Source organism: Chanodichthys erythropterus, chromosome 17 (genome assembly GCF_024489055.1).
Source record: "Chanodichthys erythropterus isolate Z2021 chromosome 17, ASM2448905v1, whole genome shotgun sequence".
Classification (NCBI taxonomy): Eukaryota; Metazoa; Chordata; class Actinopteri; order Cypriniformes; family Xenocyprididae; genus Chanodichthys; species Chanodichthys erythropterus.
Window position 1 is genome coordinate 10,029,406 of NC_090237.1, and position 20,049 is coordinate 10,049,454.

General features: G+C 35.3%; 1 protein-coding gene and 1 long non-coding RNA gene across 3 annotated transcripts in view; one reads left to right on the forward strand and one right to left on the reverse strand.

Annotated features, from left to right (window-relative positions):
• Positions 1-6,183: 6,183 nt before the first annotated feature.
• On the forward strand, positions 6,184-17,672 carry LOC137005264 (uncharacterized). The gene is made up of 3 exons (XR_010892218.1): positions 6,184-6,290; positions 13,396-13,477; positions 17,622-17,672. It is a non-coding gene; the product is annotated as an uncharacterized lncRNA (long non-coding RNA).
• The window catches only part of scn4ba (sodium channel, voltage-gated, type IV, beta a), a 39,161-nt gene continuing 25,395 nt past the window's right edge, over positions 6,284-20,049 (reverse strand). Inside the window, exons 3-6 of one of the 2 annotated variants that reach the window (XM_067366084.1) lie at positions 17,565-17,784; positions 13,373-13,502; positions 11,041-11,119; positions 9,956-10,056 (exon numbers count right to left, since the gene is read on the reverse strand). In XM_067366084.1, coding sequence (XP_067222185.1) covers positions 11,089-11,119; positions 13,373-13,502; positions 17,565-17,784 — 381 coding nt within the window. In that variant the 3' untranslated portion in view covers positions 9,956-10,056; positions 11,041-11,088. Of the gene's footprint in view, positions 10,057-11,040; positions 11,120-13,372; positions 13,503-17,564; positions 17,785-20,049 lie in introns of both variants that reach the window. The other variant, XM_067366083.1, reaches the window with a different exon arrangement.

Genomic DNA, 20,049 nt, shown 5'->3' on the forward strand with positions numbered 1-20,049 from the left:
ATTAATTAGTTTGTATAGTATTTTAAAATGTAACGCCAGTACGCCATATTAAGATAATCTCCCCGATTGTCTGCGAGCTTCTCCTCCTGTCTGTACGGTAATTTCTGTACTGTGCGACAGAAAGTCGAGTGGTTATGACGCAATCCTGAGCTTATTTTTTACAAAAACTGTTTCTACGGGGCCATAATGTAACATAGAAGGTAATGGAGCCCTTTATACATTGTCGTGTATCTTTGGAAATAAATAATGGACAAATTGAGTCTTTAAACGCCTCAGATGTAAAGTTATTCACTGTCAAAGTGACGCCAAAATGAATGGGAGTCAATGGGGATGCTAACGCAAGTGAAGTTCTGCTACAAGATGGCAGCACGTGGCCGACTTCAACTTCCGGTCGACTTCTTTGGGCACTGGTTATGAGTTATACGAGTTAAGCCCCGTTCACACCGCCAGTGACAAGCAGCGACAAAGCGACAGGATCCCATTCATTTCAATGGAGCGCTGGCGACTTCCGGCGACAAGAGCGACAGTGACTGTTGTAGTGATGTGTCGTTCTTGAACGATTCGTTCATTTTGAACGAATCTTTAATGTGACTTGGGAAGAACGAGTCGTCTCGGGGGGTGATTCGTTCAGTCGCGCATGTGCAATATTCTACAGGTTCTGTACTGCTAGTAGTAGCTCACCTGATGATTCAATTGATTAGTTCATTTCATGAGTCTTTCGGGTTTTGAGTCGTTCCTTAATCACGTAACAGACCCATACGCTACCAATGCATTCTGAGCCGGAAAGAGAATTGATTAGTTCTTTTTATGAGTCTTTCGGGTTTTTGAGTCGTTCCTTAATCACGTGACAGACCCATACGCTATGCTGTGTGACCCAAGCACATTATATTTATTAGTAAATAACTTTAACTCTCCAGTTTTGTTTGAGTTTGTGTTACAACTGTTAAAGCTGTAGTTATCATAACCTTGATGTCTTAAACTAACATTAATAATTCAAATTCAAAATGTTATTTGCTTTTAATTTATGTCCTTTTTGAGCAATCTTCTTATACATATATTAGACTAATATGTCAAGTCTGACTAGGAAAAGCAATTATTATAACAGCAAACTCAAAATTGGAGTAAAAATGAACAAACTAGGCTATAAATACTTTGTATTGTAGGCTTGGATTATTATATTATTATATAGCCTAGTGTTTATTTACAGATAGACAGTCAAAAAGATAAATTAATCAATACTTTATTTATAACAGGACTTTATTTATTTATAATAACACACCACAGATCCTCAAGAAACAGTAACAAAAACAGTGACAGAAATGTCAGAAATAGCGTATGGGTCTGTCACGTGATTAAGGAACGACTCAAATCCCGAAAGACTCATGAAGAGAACTAATCAATTCTCTTTCCGGCTCAGAATGCATTGGCTTAGTGTATGGGTCTGTCACGTGTTTAAGGAACGACTCAAAAACCCGAAAGACTCATGAGATGAACTAAGCAATTCTCTTACCGGCTCAGAATGCATTGGTTTAGCATGGGACTGCCTGTCACGTCATTAAGGAATGACTTAAACCCGATGACTTGTCAGACAAGAGGTGAGGTGAGCTTAATCAGCTTGTCATAAACTGAAGACCCAGGTAATGAATTAATCATTTCTGAATCTTATAGCATTGTAGTTTTGTATTGTTTGTAGTGGGATCAACGTTTGCATAAGTAGTAGATGCAACACGTAACATTTTAATTACATTTTGCTAAAATGAACGAAATGACTCGAAAAAAGATTCGTTCATTTTGTTGAACGAGACTCAAAAGTCCGAGTCAGTAAAATGATCCGAACTTCCCATCACTAGACTGTTGATGACGGAATGTAGGCGTGTCAAGCGACGAGAGACAAGCGACAAAAGTTCAGATATTTCAACTTTATGCAAATCAGGAGCGAATTTCGCAAGCGACAGCCAATAGGAATGAAGCTCTCTGGAGCTCACGTCACCGTCTCGAGTGCGAGCAAGACAGACAGGAATAGTTTCGGAGCGATTTCACTGTTTTATATGATTTGACTGTACATACATGGAATTTAAGAATAATTAAGAAACGGTCGGCAGTCTTGTGAGTCTGATTCATACATTTTGTGTTGTTATTATATGATGCTGTGAGCAATTTAGTACTGCTGCAGTTCATATTACAGTTTCCCCTGCATTGTGTTTATTATTAGGGACAAGAAAATTGATTATTTGTCAAATTCGAATGTCATTTTAGTATTTTTGACAGTATGAGTGAGTTTAATTTGTCGATAGACTGATCGTTAATCTAGTTAATTATTTAATGCACCAAGCAGTCACAACACTCTACATCAGCAGAATATTACTTTTAATTATTTTAAACTAATTCCTTGTCAAATTAGAATGATTTCTTAGTTTTATATATCATTTGTGATTGCATTTTCTATAGATATGATCAGATGTGCAGTCTACCAATGACATTAGAGCGACAGCACTATAGGAACGCCCACAAGCGACTTCACAGTAGGAGACTAGCGACATGCAGCGAAAAAGTCGCTGGCGGTGTGGACGGGCCTTTAACCGGAGTATGTGAATCTGTCAAAGATATGCATTTGTCAGGAATCAGCAGGCACAGGGAAGAGACAGATAAAACATTAAACCAAATAAATACACGATTATTATCACATAAGAATTGTCTTCGTTCCTCAAGCAGTCTCTGATATTTTCCATAAACGTGTGTATTTATTATCGCAATGGGTAACATAAATAGCCTTTAGCATCGCATACAGTGGAAACGTGACTGTCTCTGGCACGCACGACACGTTAGGAGTAAAATATCACATCATAAGGCTTTGGTGCATCAGTGACAGGTGAAGTACAGACAGCGGGTTGTTCATGTATTGCAGGATCAGGATGCTCTGTTAGTCATGCAGCTTTTGTGCAAGGTCAGTAAAGTAAAGAGCAATTACTGTTTATTGTATTGTGGTATTATTAACTAATAATGTAGTAAACTGTGATGTTACCCCTGAGCACCGTAACTACATCTCATAAAGATTTGCAACTTTACAAAGTAAACAATGATCCAAAAAACACTTAGCCTCTTTGCTAATTAGCACACAAAATGCCATTGTTATGCTGCTTCCGCCGCCTCACCGGAAGTTGTACCCACGTTCTCTTTTACAGTAGCGCCCCGCGGAAACAGGTGGATAAATCATGTACAGTTGTATTTTTTATTTTTTTTTATTTTCGAAAATGACCGATCGTTTCGCTAGATAAGACCCTTATTCCTCATCTGGTATCGTTTAAAGCCCTTTGAAGCTGCACTGAAACTGTAATTTTGACCTTCAACCATTTGGAGTCCATTGAAGTCCACTATAAGGAGAATAATCTTGTAATTTTTTCATCAAAAACCTTAATTTCTTTTCAACTGAAGAAAGAAAGACATGAACATCTTGGAAGACATGGGGGTGAGTAAATTATAAGGAACATTTTATATGAAAGTGAACTAGTCCTTAAGCGCAGTATTTACAAATGCTAAAAACCGGTGGATGGAGGATGCCGTGATTGGAGCTTTGGTGTTTGTTGTGTGTCGTGGGATTCGTGATAACGGAGATGGATGTAAACCAAAACGCGGGGCTAAGAGACGAAATCTCCTATGACAACATTCAGTATTACATTTCATCAAGGTGAAGAAAAGAAACAACCCTGCAGACAACAGGTATAACCCGTTATCACTGTTTTCCATGTTCGTGAAGTCAATGTTTACACGTTTTTAAAAAATGCAGTGTTTGACGTGTTTGACCAATCAACGTACACTTATGTCACTGACAGTTCCTATAGTGCTGGTTTAGACCTTACTCTGAAGTAGGAGCTAATTTAGTTCCCCAAAAGGAGTTCCTAGAACTAAAATCGTACCTAACGCAGTAAAATCTGGGTACTTCCTCCAATACTTCTAGGAACTATGAAAAGGTCCCTCTGGTGCAAAAGACCCTAATGGTGATGACTATCAACAAAATATCTTCTTTTGTGTTCAACACAACAATGAAACTCTTACAAATTTAGAACAACACGAGGTTGAGTAAACGATCACAGAATTTTCATTTTTGGGTGAACTATCCCTTTCAAGGGACTTTGGTTTCGTCAGTGACTCAACAAAACAAATGTGATCATCCAAGCAAAAAACCCCAGCAAACAAACACAACTAGTAATATATTTTTTTGCAAACCTTTATTTCGCATAGTGATATATATATTTATTAGTTTATTAGATTATTCTTTACAATCCAGAGAATCTACTGAGGTGCATAGTTATGATACGGGAATATGACAGATGTTTGTACAAAGGGAAATTTAGAGACAAAAGCTGTACATACATATATTTCTTTAAAATGTTCTCTTTTTTTCGGAGTACATGAAGTGTGTCTGTAAGCGTTTAAAGTGCTCAATCAGAGCCAGTAATCACAAAACTATTATTCAAATGCTATTAATTCGGAGCTTTTTACCTTTTGTTTAGCCAGTTCCTTTATAAACATACAGAAGAGAGAGTTAAAATGAAAGGAACGTTCTCCTGGGTGCGCTGATGGGTGGTACAGCAGGGCTTGTGTTTAAGTATCTTTGAAAGTTGTATCATTTAGGCTGTTGTCTTTGTTTACATATAGGAATAAAATATCTTAAATTTGTCTAGTCTATTTAGTGCACAAATTATACTTGTGCACATCGGTAAAATATAAACTTTAAAACTCTACATTTATCCTTATACAATGGCTAGGTTTGGATTAGCATGCAAGCTTACTACTAGTACTATTTTTAAAAGTATGCAGTATGTGGTTCTCAAAATGCATGTAATTCCTACAACATTTGCTTACATTTTCAGTATGCATATGTTGTCATTGTTAAAACTATTAAAAATCATTTTCAACAATTGAAACTGAAATAAAATAAAATATAAATATTATGTGAAAAACTAAAACTTAAAAACAGTAATGATTTGGCAAATAACTGAAATGAATTTACAGTAAACTGAAGTACTAAAATTACTAAAAACTATAAAGCTAATGTTTTTTAAATAATAAAAATGACAACATTACTAAAATCTCAAATCAAAATGAATGAAAATTAAATGAATTCAAATTTTATTTTAATAAATATAATAATAGTGTATTATTACTACACAACGCACTGCTCCCAACATGACCTTCCATTTCCAGTGCGATTGATTTTAACATCTTTTCCTGGATTTATTTCTATTCATTTTTGCACAAAATTTGATTTAAAAATGAAAAATATAGATAACTGGATGACAAATATATGACAACTGAAGCATAATGCATACTGTTTTGCATACTATTTTTTAAAAAAAGCATACAGTATTCAGTATATACTGCACAGTATGCAGTAAGCAGTAAACTTATTTGCAGTGTTGGGGAAAGTTACTTTAAAATGTAATGCATTACAATATTGCGTTACTCCCTAAAAAAACAACTATTTGCATTACTTAGTTACTTTTTATAGAAACATTACATTACGTTACTTTTGCGTTACTTTTTCTCACCTGGTCTGGTCTGGGTTGGCTTGTTTGTTTTTGAATTAAAAAACCCTCAAATGTTCTATTTTTGGCTACTGTAAAAGCCCTTTCAGCCAAAAGTGAAATGAATAAGCCTCCGCTGACAGCAACATTAGCGTCGGGCCACATCCGGCCCACATCTGGTCCGCGTGTGCCTGATGTGGGCCGGATCTGGGCCACACTATGCTGCTGTCTGCTTTCCCGACTTATCTCAACATGGCGACAGGAGAGCTGTCAGTCAATACATGGGAAAACAAAGTAACTTGCATTACTTATTTGAAAAAGTAACACTGATTTTTTGTTGTAAATTTAAAAGTAATGCGTTACTTTACTAGATACTTGAAAAAGGTAATCTGATTCGAACTTGTGTTACCCCCAACACTGCTTATTTGCCATTCCAAACATAGCCAGTGTGACTGTAATATTGATTCATTTAAAAATGTTGGAAGTCTTAAAATCCACTAGAGGGAGACAGAGCGTCTTGGAATGTGTTGGAGCACATAGCAGTCCTCACACTCTCTTGGCTTGGCAGTGAGAGCGAGTCACCCAGGCAGTGAAATCCAGTTGTTGTTTTTTTGTTTTTGGAAATCCATTATTTTGTAAGTCTACTTTACAAAATGACAATCTGTTCCCGAATAGGATCAGATCGAAGAGCGGCAAACTCTCAAATGAATATAAGTACAAGAATTTTAAAACAGTGCAAGTGGTTTTGGACATATCCCACATACAGTAAGTAGAACAAATTCTCACTGCAAAATACAGAGGAAACATTGTGCATATAAAGCACATTTTATATTCCAAATCCCATATTTTCTTTCTACCAAGATCAAGCAGCCTGCCTGAAAATGTATATTTACCTTAGCTGTAAGTATGTGACATGCATTCTATATAGCTTTTCAGTGTAAAGAACTTGAGAGCACATCATATTTTGGCCTGTGTGGATGTTTGCCTATTTTATGATATAAATCAGACATTTCCCTTCAGTTTTCCCTGCTATAGCCCTTCAGATCCAGAGAGAAACGCAGCTTGCATGACGTGTGCAGATTCATGGCTCAGTGCTGCACTGAAACACTGCTGCAATGCAGCCTGCTCAGACATTACTAACCAAACCCAGATTTGGCTGAGCTGAGCCAACCATTTCAGCAGACATAAGCAGCCAAACCAAGAGCCTACATACAGTATCTGTGTATCTATACAACTATGCACTCTACCAGTGGCCCTCAACTGTCTGCCAAACAAATCAAATTGAGCTAAATGGATACTACTCTTTATAAATACAGAATGGCAACAAAATAGCCAAATAATGAGGTTAGGTTAAAATTAGGAAGAAAAGAAAAATAATTTTGTGGTATTTTGACACGTCTTTACCTGCCACTTGGTAGAAGCTAGTCAAATTAGACAGATTCAGGTTATGTAACCTCAAAAATCATGAAGAAAACTACATTAAATACTACATTTGGATTTTTGCAGTTCATGTGAATATGATTCTGAAAACATTATTGTTTACTTTTGTACAATAAGCATTATTTCTTATGCCGTTTGAAAACCAATGAAAAGCCAAACCAGTTGAGAACCACCATACTAAACCAACTAATAAGTATCTGATTTAAATAAATGCAAAATAGTTATGATAAAAATTACATATACAAAGTTGCAAAAAATGAACAGAACAGGAATTGGGTTAACATAATAGCTTAAAATAGCCAAATAATAAAAATGAAGCTCTACTAAAAGTTCAAGTTGCTCATTTGCATACAACAGTCCATTCTTGGGAGCCTATACAATCATGTTTTCTTTTCTTTTTTTTTTTTTTAATTTTCCTTTCTTTTTTTTTTTACAGTATTGCTGATCTACGTAATCTCCTTGTTTATGTGATCGTTTTAATCCACACTAGCTGAAAATGACAAAAGGCAACAAGCTGTAAGAAGCATAACATGTTAGCCATAAATGAATCAAAGAGGCCATGTGAACAGTTCAACAACAGTTAGGACACGCTAATCACATGACTGTACAGTGCATCTGACAGACAGAGCGGCACCAAACCCTTTCTCCAAATCATGGCTGATTTTTACACACATTTATGGACACAATTTAAATGAAAACTGACAATAAGTACTTGGATTTTATACCGCTCTGTCAAAAGCATCCCAAACAGTTGAGATTGCCAAAGCCCCTGATTTCTAAAGGAGAGTCAAGTGATTTGGAAGACTGCTAATATGTGCACATATAAGAGATACAACCATTCAAAGAGACAAATTATTCCTGTTCCGCTATTCTTAATACCACCACTGCAACTATATATCGTCACTCTACATATACAATGCGCATTCAAAACACGTATAGCCTATGTCTTTATGAATAAAGTGCCCAGAAACAACCCCTCTGAACTTTGCCATAACTACAACCACTGCGTACATTCATCTTTGGGTTATGGCGGAAGACTAGTGAGGGTTTCATTGCATTTTTGCGCAGTAATCGCAAAGTGACATTCATCACATGTTATGAATTCGTCATAACATACATATTTAAACCAGATATGGATATGAGCGAGAATTGTGCATTTATGGGGTTTCCACTACAAAAGGATAGAGGAAGACAAACAAAACAAGATGGAAGCAACAGTAAATCAACCACCGTTCCACTAGCAGTTCTGGTTTGGCACTTGAATCGTAAATAACTCCTGAAACATTTGGAAAGTTGGCTTGTTTTGATCAACAGAATTCACTTTAACATCTAACTGAAAATGAAAGTATTTTCTGCCAATTTTGTGTTTTCTTGAATTAGCATCAAGCTAATCGGATCTATAAGAAGATTTGAGAGGTTCACACTAATGCTAGTCACATGTTAACTGTAAGTAGGTAGCCATTGAGAGGCATGTGAGGTATTACAATGCATTATATTTTGTCACAAAAGTTTTTCACTTGTTTCGGTATAGTATGATGATATGAAAACAGTGTTCTTAGCATAGCGTCTGTGAGGATTGGTGCAGTTTAACGCACAGAAGTTGCTAGCTTGCTAGTTCAGATGGCAGAAGTCAACATTAGCAGTTAGCAATGGCGGTATCATGTCCTGTGGAGTTTGGATGGTATGATAAGCTTAACTACAGTGGCCCTTCATGCCTGTATGTCGGACACATACAAGATGAACTAGTAATGTTGCGTACGACAAGCACAGATTGAACAGTCATGTTCAGATCACATGAGGAAAGACATAAACACGATTCGGAGAAATGGATACATAGTACACTAGATGTACTGTATAAAACGTTCACATGCATTAGGAAAAGTTATTGGTTATTTTTGTTGAAAGCAGCATCAGAAGATCATTCATTTCCTACAGGGAGTTAGTTTCTGGGGATTGTCTTTAAGGTGTTTTTTTTTTTTTTCTTGTTTTTTTTTTTTTTTTTATGTGAGCATTAATTTATTTATATAGCATTTGAAGGCTCCCAAGAAGCATGTGGAGCTTGAAGCGTTTACAGGCACCTGTGTTTTATCTAAAGCAGACAAAATGAAAAGAAATTAATAGAATAAACTGTGCTTGGCTGGATCCTGGATATACACCCCTTATCTGCATCTCTGGTAAGTCCTTTTTTTCCCCCTTCTGACCCTTTAAACAACGCTTTTAGACAGAAAAATACTCAACGCAACCTTATTTTCACACATAAAGCGTGTCAGAATACAATGTATAATGAACTGCGAGTTTGTGTTGTATTATCAGCATTGCCACAAGGGGTGCTATTGTGTAGAGTGTATTTCTGGCCTTCAAGTGCACTCACATCCTGCTCTTTATGACTCATAATCACTTGTGAAATTGGCGGGAGTGGTTAATAATCAGAATCGGTTAGCTGCTTGAATTGGTGGTAAACATATTCCAATTTCAAGAGGCACCCATGGTTTTATGTGTAAATTGTTTAATATTTGTCCATAAAGACTGTTTGTGTTTGCTTTGTTACTGACTTGTGAGTGAATCCACCTCAGGATCATTTGGAATGCAGTGTGAAGATGTGTAAAGTTGCACTGGAAAAGTTTATCGCAAACATTTTGTTATGTGGGTCTTGTGCTGTCGAGCATTGGAAGGATATGGCAGTTTGTGAAGAAGGCAGTGTGTGTGTGCTGTTTCTCACAGACAAGACAGAGCAGAATGCAAGCACACCAAAGCGTTTCCTTTCTGTTAGCAGTACGTTTCTGTCCAGCAAAGGGTGTGATCCAGCCTGCAGCACTTCGTATACATTTCCTCAAGCACAGTCTAAAATAGATTTCATATATATTTTCACATATTTATATATAGCATTTTTTTCTCATGAGATAAATAATAAAACTGTCCATTGTTACGACTTTCTTTCAATCTGTTATGATTATGCATGTATACATATGCTCATATATGTACACATACATGCTGTTTTCATGCCTTTGGTGTTGGTTTGCTGTCTGCTTTGGATCCCGGGAGGCCATTTTCTGTATTGTCATTCCCTGAAGAGCTCACAAGGCACTCTTTACTATAAGAAAGAGAAAAAAAGACACAGGCATTGACAATTAAGAGGGTCCATGACAAAGAAAAGGAAACTAACTTTGCCTTGACATAAAAATGTCAATTTATGTAATACTGTTTTAAGGTGTGGTCATATTTACTGGTGTTCTGAGAATTTCAATAGTCATTAGGAAAACATGAGATTGAAACAAAAGATTTCCCCATGTAAATTTCACAACTGGTTCAAGCTGATCATGTGGATTCGCCAAGTGCTTCATGCATCACTACACTACTGACAGTAGACAATGGACCTGTTTTTTGCTCATTTCCTGTTTTATGTTTTACAAATTTAAACTACTTAATGAAATTTTCTTTTCAAGAATTTTACTCTTTTAATGTGAATTTGTTCTTAAGTGTGATTCAGGATTTTAATTAATTTTATTTCAGAGGGATGACTCCTATCGCCATTACCCAGAATGCCTTTTTATTGACATTTACTCAAAATGACAAGATGATATTTATTGACATTTGCTCTGGTCTCACAGGGGGTTTTATAACAGTCACCATGTCAAAGTCACCAGACGGGCACTGGACCCCAGTGGGTCGCTTCTGTTAGTGTGCAGCACACGTGCCACCATTTACAGAGAACAGCAGGGAGGATGACTCTGCATCTATCTATCTATCTATCTATCTAATACATCCAAATCTCATTAATTAAGGCTTTCTGAAGCAAAGCGATGTGTTTGTGTAAAATTTTTTTTTAACAAAATCCATATTTAACAAGTTATGAAGTAAAATATCTAGCTTCAACCAGACCACCTTCCATATTATAAAGCTCTTTTATTTTATTTTGTTTTTTTTTTTCACATAGTTTTACATACCATCTTATAAACTTACAATGTTATATTGATTTATAAAGAAAACCAATATGTTCCTAATTCTGAGTATAGAATTTTTGCCTTGGCTAGTCCACTGGTAGTGTTCATAACAATTTACTTCAAATCTACTTAACTCTTTTCCCGCCATTGATGAAATTTTCCAGCAATCCATGTTTTCACTGTTATACTGTAGGGGGCGCTATTTTGCATCTTCTGAAAGTACAGAACCTCCCACATGTAATCTAATTCGATCATCAGACATTCAACAGCATATAAATTAAAACTGTCTAACATTACCGAATGAAATGTCGACCCAGGAAGAGGTACAGGACTCTGAAAGCTATGGGGTGTAGATGGAAGTGATACTATGTCTATGCTTTGATCATCATTCTAAATCCTATCCGGATCTAGTATTTGACAAAAAAGTGATTTTCTCAGCTTTTTGTTCAAAATGATTTTTTTTGTTTGTTTTTTTTTTTTTTAAAGCAGACGCTCTGTTCTTTCTTTTACGGAAGAGGATTAGGGCCAAGCAATAATAAAAAAATAAAACCATCTCGAGATTAAATTTCGAGAAAAAAAAAACGATACATTTTTGAGAAAAAGGTCGAATGTTGAGAATAAACTCATTCGTTAAATTACGAATTTGTTCTTATAATTTAATGACTTTTTTCTCGTAATTTAATGACTTTTTTCTCGTGATTTAATGACTTCATTCTCAACATTTTATCTCAACTTTTTTCTCAAAATTTAATGAATTTGTTCTCTTAATTTAACAACCTTTTTCTCGTAATTTAATGATTTTATTCTCAACATTTTATCTCGACTTTTTTCTCGAAATTTAACGAGTTTTTTCTTGAAATTGAACAACTTTAATCTCGAGATGGTTTTATTTTTTATTATTGCTAGGCCCTAATCCTCTTCCGTATTCTTTTGATAAACTGAATGTTCAGATGTTCATACAACATAATATGGTAACACTTTATTTTAAGGTCATTTAACTAGTTGCTTATTAGCATGCATATTACTAGAATATTGGCTATTTATTAGTACTTATTTAGCACATATTAATAGCTTATTCTGCATTCTTATTCTATTTTACATTCTTTATCCTACTCAATACCTAAACTTAACAACTTCCTTATTAACTATTAATAAGCAGTAAATTATGAGTTTATTGAGGGAAAAGTCATAGTTTATATGTGTTCACTATAATAAAGTGTTACCCAAAATATTCTTGGGGCCAGAAAATGTTTGTGAAAACGATCAAAAATGTTGGCGCTGGCTGGCAACTTTTTTAAAAACGCTGGTAGGGAAAGAGTTAAAGTACAGTTAGAGGCATATTTCAAGAATAAAAATTAATACCTAAATAGGAACATAGCTATATAATATGGAAGAGGATTAGGGCCGAGCAATAATAAAAAATTAAAACCATCTCGAGATTAAAGTTGTTAAAATTTCGAGAAAAAAACTCGTTAAATTTCGAGAAAAAAGTCAAGATAAAATGTTGAGAATAAAGTCATTAAATTACGAGAAAAAAGTTGTTACATTTCAAGAAAAAAGTCGAGATAAAATGTTGAGAATAAAGTCATTAAATTACGAGAAAAAAGTCGTTAAATTACGAGAACAAATTCGTTAAATTATGAGAAAAATGTTACATTTCAAGAAAAAAGTCGAGATTAAATGTCGAGAATAAAGTCATTAAATTACGAGAAAAAAGTTGTTACATTTCAAGAAAAAAGTCGAGATAAAATGTTGAGAATAAACTCGTTAAATTACGAGAAAAGAACTTGTTAAATTTCGAGATAAAATGTTGAGAATAATGTCATTAAATTACGAGAAAAAAGTCGTTAAATTACGAGATCAAATTCGTTAAATTATGAGAAAAATTTTACATTTCGAGAAAAAAAGTCGAGATTAAATGTCGAGAATAAAGTCATTAAATTAACGAATTTATTCTCGTAATTTACGAATTTATTCTCGTAATTTAACAACTTAACATTTTATTTAGACTTTTTTTCTCTAAATTTAACGAGTTTTTTCTCGAAATTTAACAGCTTTAATCTCGAGATGGTTTTATTTTTTTATTATTGCTTGGCCCTAATCCTCTTCTGTAATATACTTAAAGTGCAAAAGTAATATAAATATAAATAACAAACCTCAATGATGTTAAGTTATCACCCATATATACCCAGCCAATTTTTTATTTATTTTTCTTATTTAAATACAAACAGTGACTTTTTTTTTTTTTTTTGGCCAGGCAGTATACTTCAACTTTATTTGAGTATACTTGATTAAATGAACTTGAAGTATACTTATTTTTTGTAAGGGATGTATGTAACACACAACCAAGTAGAAAACAAGGGCAGTTTAAAATTCATTGATTATGTTTAAAAAAACAAACATAAAAAGTAATGGAAGTTTCATTACTGTAGAGTTTTTGACAAGATTTTGATAAAACTGACTTACTTCTTCTCCTGGACCTTGTTTAGAACGGCAATGACTACAGCTTTCACCACCATTATGAGAATGATCAGGCCTATGACCCCTCCGAGCACGGATACAATGATTAAGGTCAGTGTGTTGTCCACCACTTTCACTGCAAAGACAAACATGTGTCGAGATGCTTTGAGTGGTATCAATTTGTAAAAAAATATCAAGGGGGATGGTGTGGTTATAGGGGGTTGCGGCCGGCTACTGTACCTTAAACAATTGTATTTATTGGTTTAATAAGTAGAAAAATAAGCATTATTCATTAAATTATTTATATAATTGTAGGACGGGATGAGTGACCACCAGACTTGAGGAAACCGACTGCCTTAAATTTAGCAAGTAAATTAGCTCATCATTTTGAGTTGATAAAACATACTACCACTTAGTAAAGGTACCTAGAAGTTACTTGGAAAACTTGAGTATTGGTAACAATTTTACAAGTTGAGTACTTATTTCAGTCAACTTAAAGGGTTAGTTCGCCCAAAAATGAACAATGTCATTTATTACTCACCTTCATGCAACCCCACACCTGTAAGACCTTCATCTTCAGAACACAAATTAAGGTATTTTTGTTGAAATCCGATGGCTCAGTGAGGCCTCCATAGCCAGCAATGACATTTCCTCTCTCAAGATCCATTAATGTACTAAAAACATATTTAAATCAGTTCATGTGAGTACAGTGGTTCAATACTAATATTATAAAGCGCCAAAAAAGCTAAATAATGACTTATATAGTGATGGCCAATTTCAAAACACTGCTTTTGTGTCGAATCAATGGTTCGGAGTGTCAGAGTCATGCGATTTCAGCAGTTTGGCGGTTTGGCACACGATCTGAATCATGATTCGACATGAAAGATTCATAACGCTCCGAAGTTTCATGAAGCAGTATTTTGAAATTGGCCATCAGTTTATAAGTCATTATTTTGTTTATTTTGGTGCACAAAAATAATATTTATATATATTAATATTGAACAACTGTACTCACATGAACTGATTTAAATATGGTTTTAGTACATGTATGGATCTTGAGAGATGAAATGTCATTGCTGGCTATGCAGGCCTCACTGAGCCATCAGATTTCAACAAAAATATCTTAATTTGCATTCCGAAGATTAACAAAGGTCTTACAGGTGTGGAACGACAATTAATGATATTATTTTCATTTTTGGGTGAACTACTGTAACCCTTTAAAGCTTTAAGTAAACCAAAAGATTTTTCCTAACAAGCTTCTGCTTGCTTGATTGCCTTAAATTTATCAAGCATGTTGTACTTAAAGTTGTAAGTTGTTTATACAAAGACATACAAATGTGTTGGACTGTGAATTTATTTGTATTTGTATTTATTATACTGCAGATACTGTTCAAATACTTTATAAATATTTGAATTTTAGCTGAATTAAAAAAAAATAATTAACGTAATAAAAAAAAAAATCAATGTAATATAGTTACTTCCTTTTACATAAAGCAATGCAGTATTTTAACAATACATTTTTGTACGTCTTCTTCTGGACTAAAGCACAAGCTCTACTCTTTAACACAATGGTGACCCACAAAAGTCTACAGAAACCTTTTAAATCCCAACAGAACATCAAACACTAACAGATCCCTCAAGCAAAGGAGGATTAAACAAGAGAAAAAGCATTACCAGCTTCCCTTATTACTAACCAGATCATTTTCATAAGTGCACAAAAAATGTTACTGAGAATTAACAGATGTATATGAATGATTTGTTGGAAATAATAAAGTTAGGGTTAGGGTTAGGGTTTGATGTCACCATCATGGTGAATAGTGTTTGCTTTAGTTGGGCTCTTTACCTTGACTTTTAATGTTAGTGTTTCTCTGACTGCTGTAGCTCAGTGTTTAGAAGACACAGCTGTTATGGTAAAAGAAGCCAAGAGAAATGTAAGGAATGATCTATTGGATCTGTTCTGATGATATCGTAATCAAATATCCACAGATTTCATACCACGGTTTATAACTTATCAGAGGTATGGCTTATCATCAAACTCAATTAAATATTGTTTTATAAACAATGAAACTATAGCAAAAGGATAAGCCCTGTTGATCTTTTTTTTTTTTTTTTTTCTTTTTTTTTTTTTACATATTTGACCCTGGACCACAAAACCAGTCATAAGGGTCAATTTTTTAAATCATCTGAATAAATACTGTAAGCTTTCCATTGATGTATGGTTTGTTAGGACAATATTTGGCTGAGATACAACTATTTGAAAATCTGGAATCTGAGGGTGATATGCATATCCACTCAAAAATACATTTTTGATATATTTACAGTAGAAAATTTACAAAATATCGTCATGGAACATGATCGTTACTTAATGTCCTAATACATTTACAACCTTGGCTACAAATATACCCGTGCGACTTATGACTGGTTTTGTATTGTTTTAAAACCACTAAAACTATAGCAGAAGACTGAACCCTGTTGAGATCATATTTAAAAAAAAAAAAAAAAAAACATATTTGGCAAAAAACCATTTTGAACTACTACAACGTTTAGACACAGAGACATCAAGAATCAGTGTACAAATCTCAACAACAGTGACATGCTTCATGCTGCAATGCATGCTGGGAGCCATCATAGTAAAAAAACTCATTCATGGCACCCCGTATGCATTGCAGCATGAAGCATGTCACCGTTGTTGAGATTTAAATGCTGATTCAGTAATGCTTCTGTTGAGTTTTGTGTGTCACCATTGTGTTGAAGAGTAGAGCCTGTGTTTCAGTTCAAAAGAACTGTTAATATACTACGTGTTGGTTTATTTAAAAGGCAATAACTGTATTGCAGTGGTTTATCAAGTACTTTAAGCAGAGCAAATAAATGTATTGTCCATTGTTGTTCCAACATATTTGTACTTTGAGTAAAACATGTTTGGAGAAATTGAACCAGATTTTTAAGTAAACATTTTCTTTGAGTTTAGTGTACGTCCAATCATGATTTATTACCAATCATTGGTAATAAATCTTTAACTTGACTGAACTAAGTACTTAATTTGTAAATAGATTTTTAAGTACTCTCTACTATGTGGTAGTATGTTTTATCAATTCAAAATGAGCTAATTTACTTGCTAAATTTAAGGCAATCAGTTTCCTTAAGTTTTTTTTTTTAATTTTTTTATGTAAACCCATCAGTTTGATTAAGCTTACTAAGTAAATTCAATTAATTACATTTTACAGTGATTTATAATAAAAATAACTATAAATGAGTTCCAAATGACACTTATTTTTGAGTGCACTTTAGCTATGTTCGTTATTCGTTCTAATATGTCAGGGCAGGGAATGTTCTTAAAACACTAATCAAAGTAATATCATACCTCCTCTTCTCTTCCTTTTAAAGAATGTCAAAAGATTCGTTTAAACCGTTCTCCTGATCCTATAAATTGGCGAAAGCTTGCTTGAATCAGAGCTCTGGCATGACTGTGCAGAGCGTGTTACTATACTGAGTTGTGATTGGTCAATTGCTGTTATTTATAGTTTGTTAATTATCATACAGAGAATTTTAATTTTCGTTTACATGATAAGTTTTACATAATACATAATACTGTTAATCTAAAGTGGATTGTAATTTTTTTCAACAAAGGGGATGCCTCAAATCGAGCCTTGGGTATAACCAAAGACTATAGAATAACACAAGAAGTGTAACTCAAATTTTTTGAATGGGAGAAAGCACAACGCGCAATACGGCGGAATAAGTCCCGCCTTCTAAATAATAGCCAATCACAGATTGGTAAAGTCATTGCGTCACTGCAGCGGCCGTTAGAAGCTCCGGTTCCTATAGAAACAGTCAGACACGTGCTTCCTATAGAAACGCACAGTTAGGACTGCGCATGCACATTAGCTTGATCTAACGTGAAAAAAATGCCTTTTTTTTGTCATGATTCAAGCGTTCACAAACAAAATGAGACAGTTGTTGTCAGATTTCATTGATTGATTTCAAATATTAAATTTAATCGAAAGCTTGACAAACAGCTTTGGCGAATTTGATGTTTCCCCATTCAAAGAGATAGGAGCTGCACTTGAATGCCCGAGAGGGGTTTCAAAGATGGCCGCCGAGTGAAATGACTTGTCTTAAAGGGACTTTTGTATAATACAATGGGAAGAATCATAATATGGTTTAAAATACATAATACTTGAGGCCTTTTGAAACTCACATTCGTCCACCACATAAAGAGTGAAAATCGCACTATGGTTGCGTTCCTTCTCCTTAGGATTGCGGGCGAAGCAGATGTACTCTCCCTGGTCCTCGAAGGTGACGTTATGCAGTAAGATGGAGATGTTACTGTGCTTGCTGGAGCCGACAAACTCCACCCGCTCATGATAGATTTTCACGTTAGGTTCTACTCCTTCTGCTGGGATAGTCGCCTCACAAAGCTGAGGGAATAGATAACAGGAAATAAATTAATGTCAAAAACATCAAACTAAGTGCCATGTATTTATTTTTGCTTGGATTCAGTTTTCTAGATAGCCTATTTTAAATTAGCCTAAGACTAAACATGTGCCATCTTGTGTTTGTCAAGCATTCATTTCCATAGTTCATGTGATGAAATAATCATTTGTTTACAGATTTAAGGGTTAAGGGATGTACATTGTGAAACGTCAGCTTATGAATACCCAGGATTAATTGTTAACCTCAAGTAAATTATGAGCAGTGTGAAACGTGAAGCATGATAGGATTCAGTTTACCTGGGGTTTAGAATGACCCAGGGTTAACTATTTCAAGTGTGAAAATGTTTAATTTCCCACCATTTGCCTCACGCAGTGCAACACATCTCCTTCGCATAGAGTTGATCAGGTTGTTTATTGTGGCCTGTGGAATGTTGGTCCACTCGTCCTCAATGGCTGTGCGAAGTTGCTGGATATTGGCAGGAACTGGAACACACTGTGGTATACGCTGATCCAGCGCATCCCAAACATGCTCAATGGGTGACATGTCCGGTGAGTATGCTGGCCATGCCAGAACTGGGATGTTTTCAGCTTCCAAGAACAGTGTACAGATCCTTGCAACATGGGGCCGTGCATTATCATGCTGTAACATTAGGTGATGATTGTGGATGAATGGCACTACAATGGGCCTCAGGATATCGTTATGGTATCTCTGTGCATTCAAAATGACATCAATAAAATGCAACTGTGTTCGTTGTCCATAACATACGCCTGCCCATACCATAACCCCACCGCCACCATGGGCCACTCGATCCACAACGTTGACATCAGCAAACCGCTCACCCACACGACGCCATACACACTGTCTGCCATCTGCCCGGGATTCATCCGTGAAGAGAACACCTCTCCAAAGTGCCAGACGCCATCGAATATGAGCATTTGCCCACTCAAGTCAGTTACGACAACGAACTGCAGTCAGGTCGAGACCCCGATGAGGACGACGGGCATGCAGATGAGCTTCCCTGAGATGGTTTCTGACAGTTTGTGCAGAAATTCTTTGGTTATGCAAACCAATTGTTGCAGCAGCTGTCTGGGTGGCTGGTCTCAGACGAACTTGAAGGTAAAGATGCTGGATTTGGAGGTCCTGGGCGGGTAAGGTTACACGTGGTCTGTGGATGTGAGGCCGGTTGGATGTACTGGCAAATTCTCTGAAACGCCTTGGAGATGACTTATGGTAGAGAAATGAACATTCAATTCACGGGCATCAGCTCTGGTGGACATTCCCGTTGTCAGCATGCCAACTGCACTCTCCCTCAAAACTTGCGACATCTGTGGCATTGTGCTGTGTGCACAATTTAGAGTGCCCTTTTATTGTGGCCAGACTAAGGCACACTTGTGCAATAATCATCATCTTGATATGCCACACCTGTGAGGTGGATGAATTATCTTGGCAAAGGAGAAGTGCTCATTAAGATTTGTGAAGAATATTTGAGAGAAATAGGCATTTTGTGCACATAGAAAAAGTCTTTGATATTTGAGTTCAGCTTATGAAAAATGGGGGCAAAAACAAAAGATTTGCATTTATAATTTTGTTCAGTGTATGTACCTAGGCCATATTGATATGCTCTTTTCAAAACGGTTAAACTTGCTTTCAAAACGTAATACAAAACTGAACAAGAAATTAATTTTCTATATTTCTACACAGCTAAATCTCCAGAGTTAAATCAACTCTGCTCAGAGTACATATGGTCCCTCTCTAAATAGTGTTAAAATAACACTGAAGCAGAGTTAAAGTTAATGAGATAATTAAACAATTAATTAAGTGATGATTGTGCATTAGTGATGAACACCTGCTGTTAACAAGCAGAATCACTGAAGAAAAGAGAAACACAAGAACTACAACTGACTTCAGTCACAGCCTTATTAACTGCTTAATTATCTCATTAACTTTAACTCTGCTTCAGTGTTACTTTAACACTATTTAGAGAGGGACTATATGTACTCTGAGTAGAGTTGATTTAACTCTGGGGATTTTGCTGTTTACAGTAAAACAATATTGAAATATATTCCAAGTCTAAAAAAAAAAGAAATGCTATCAAAACACAAACTAAACATGTTTTTAGTCTTTCTGTCATTACCATCTATACTTTTTTTGTACTGCAATATAAACATGGACCATGTATTAAATAGGCTATTGTGGAAATTCTAAACAGTAAAGAGCTGTCATTCTTGTTTGGTAAAGAAATATAACAA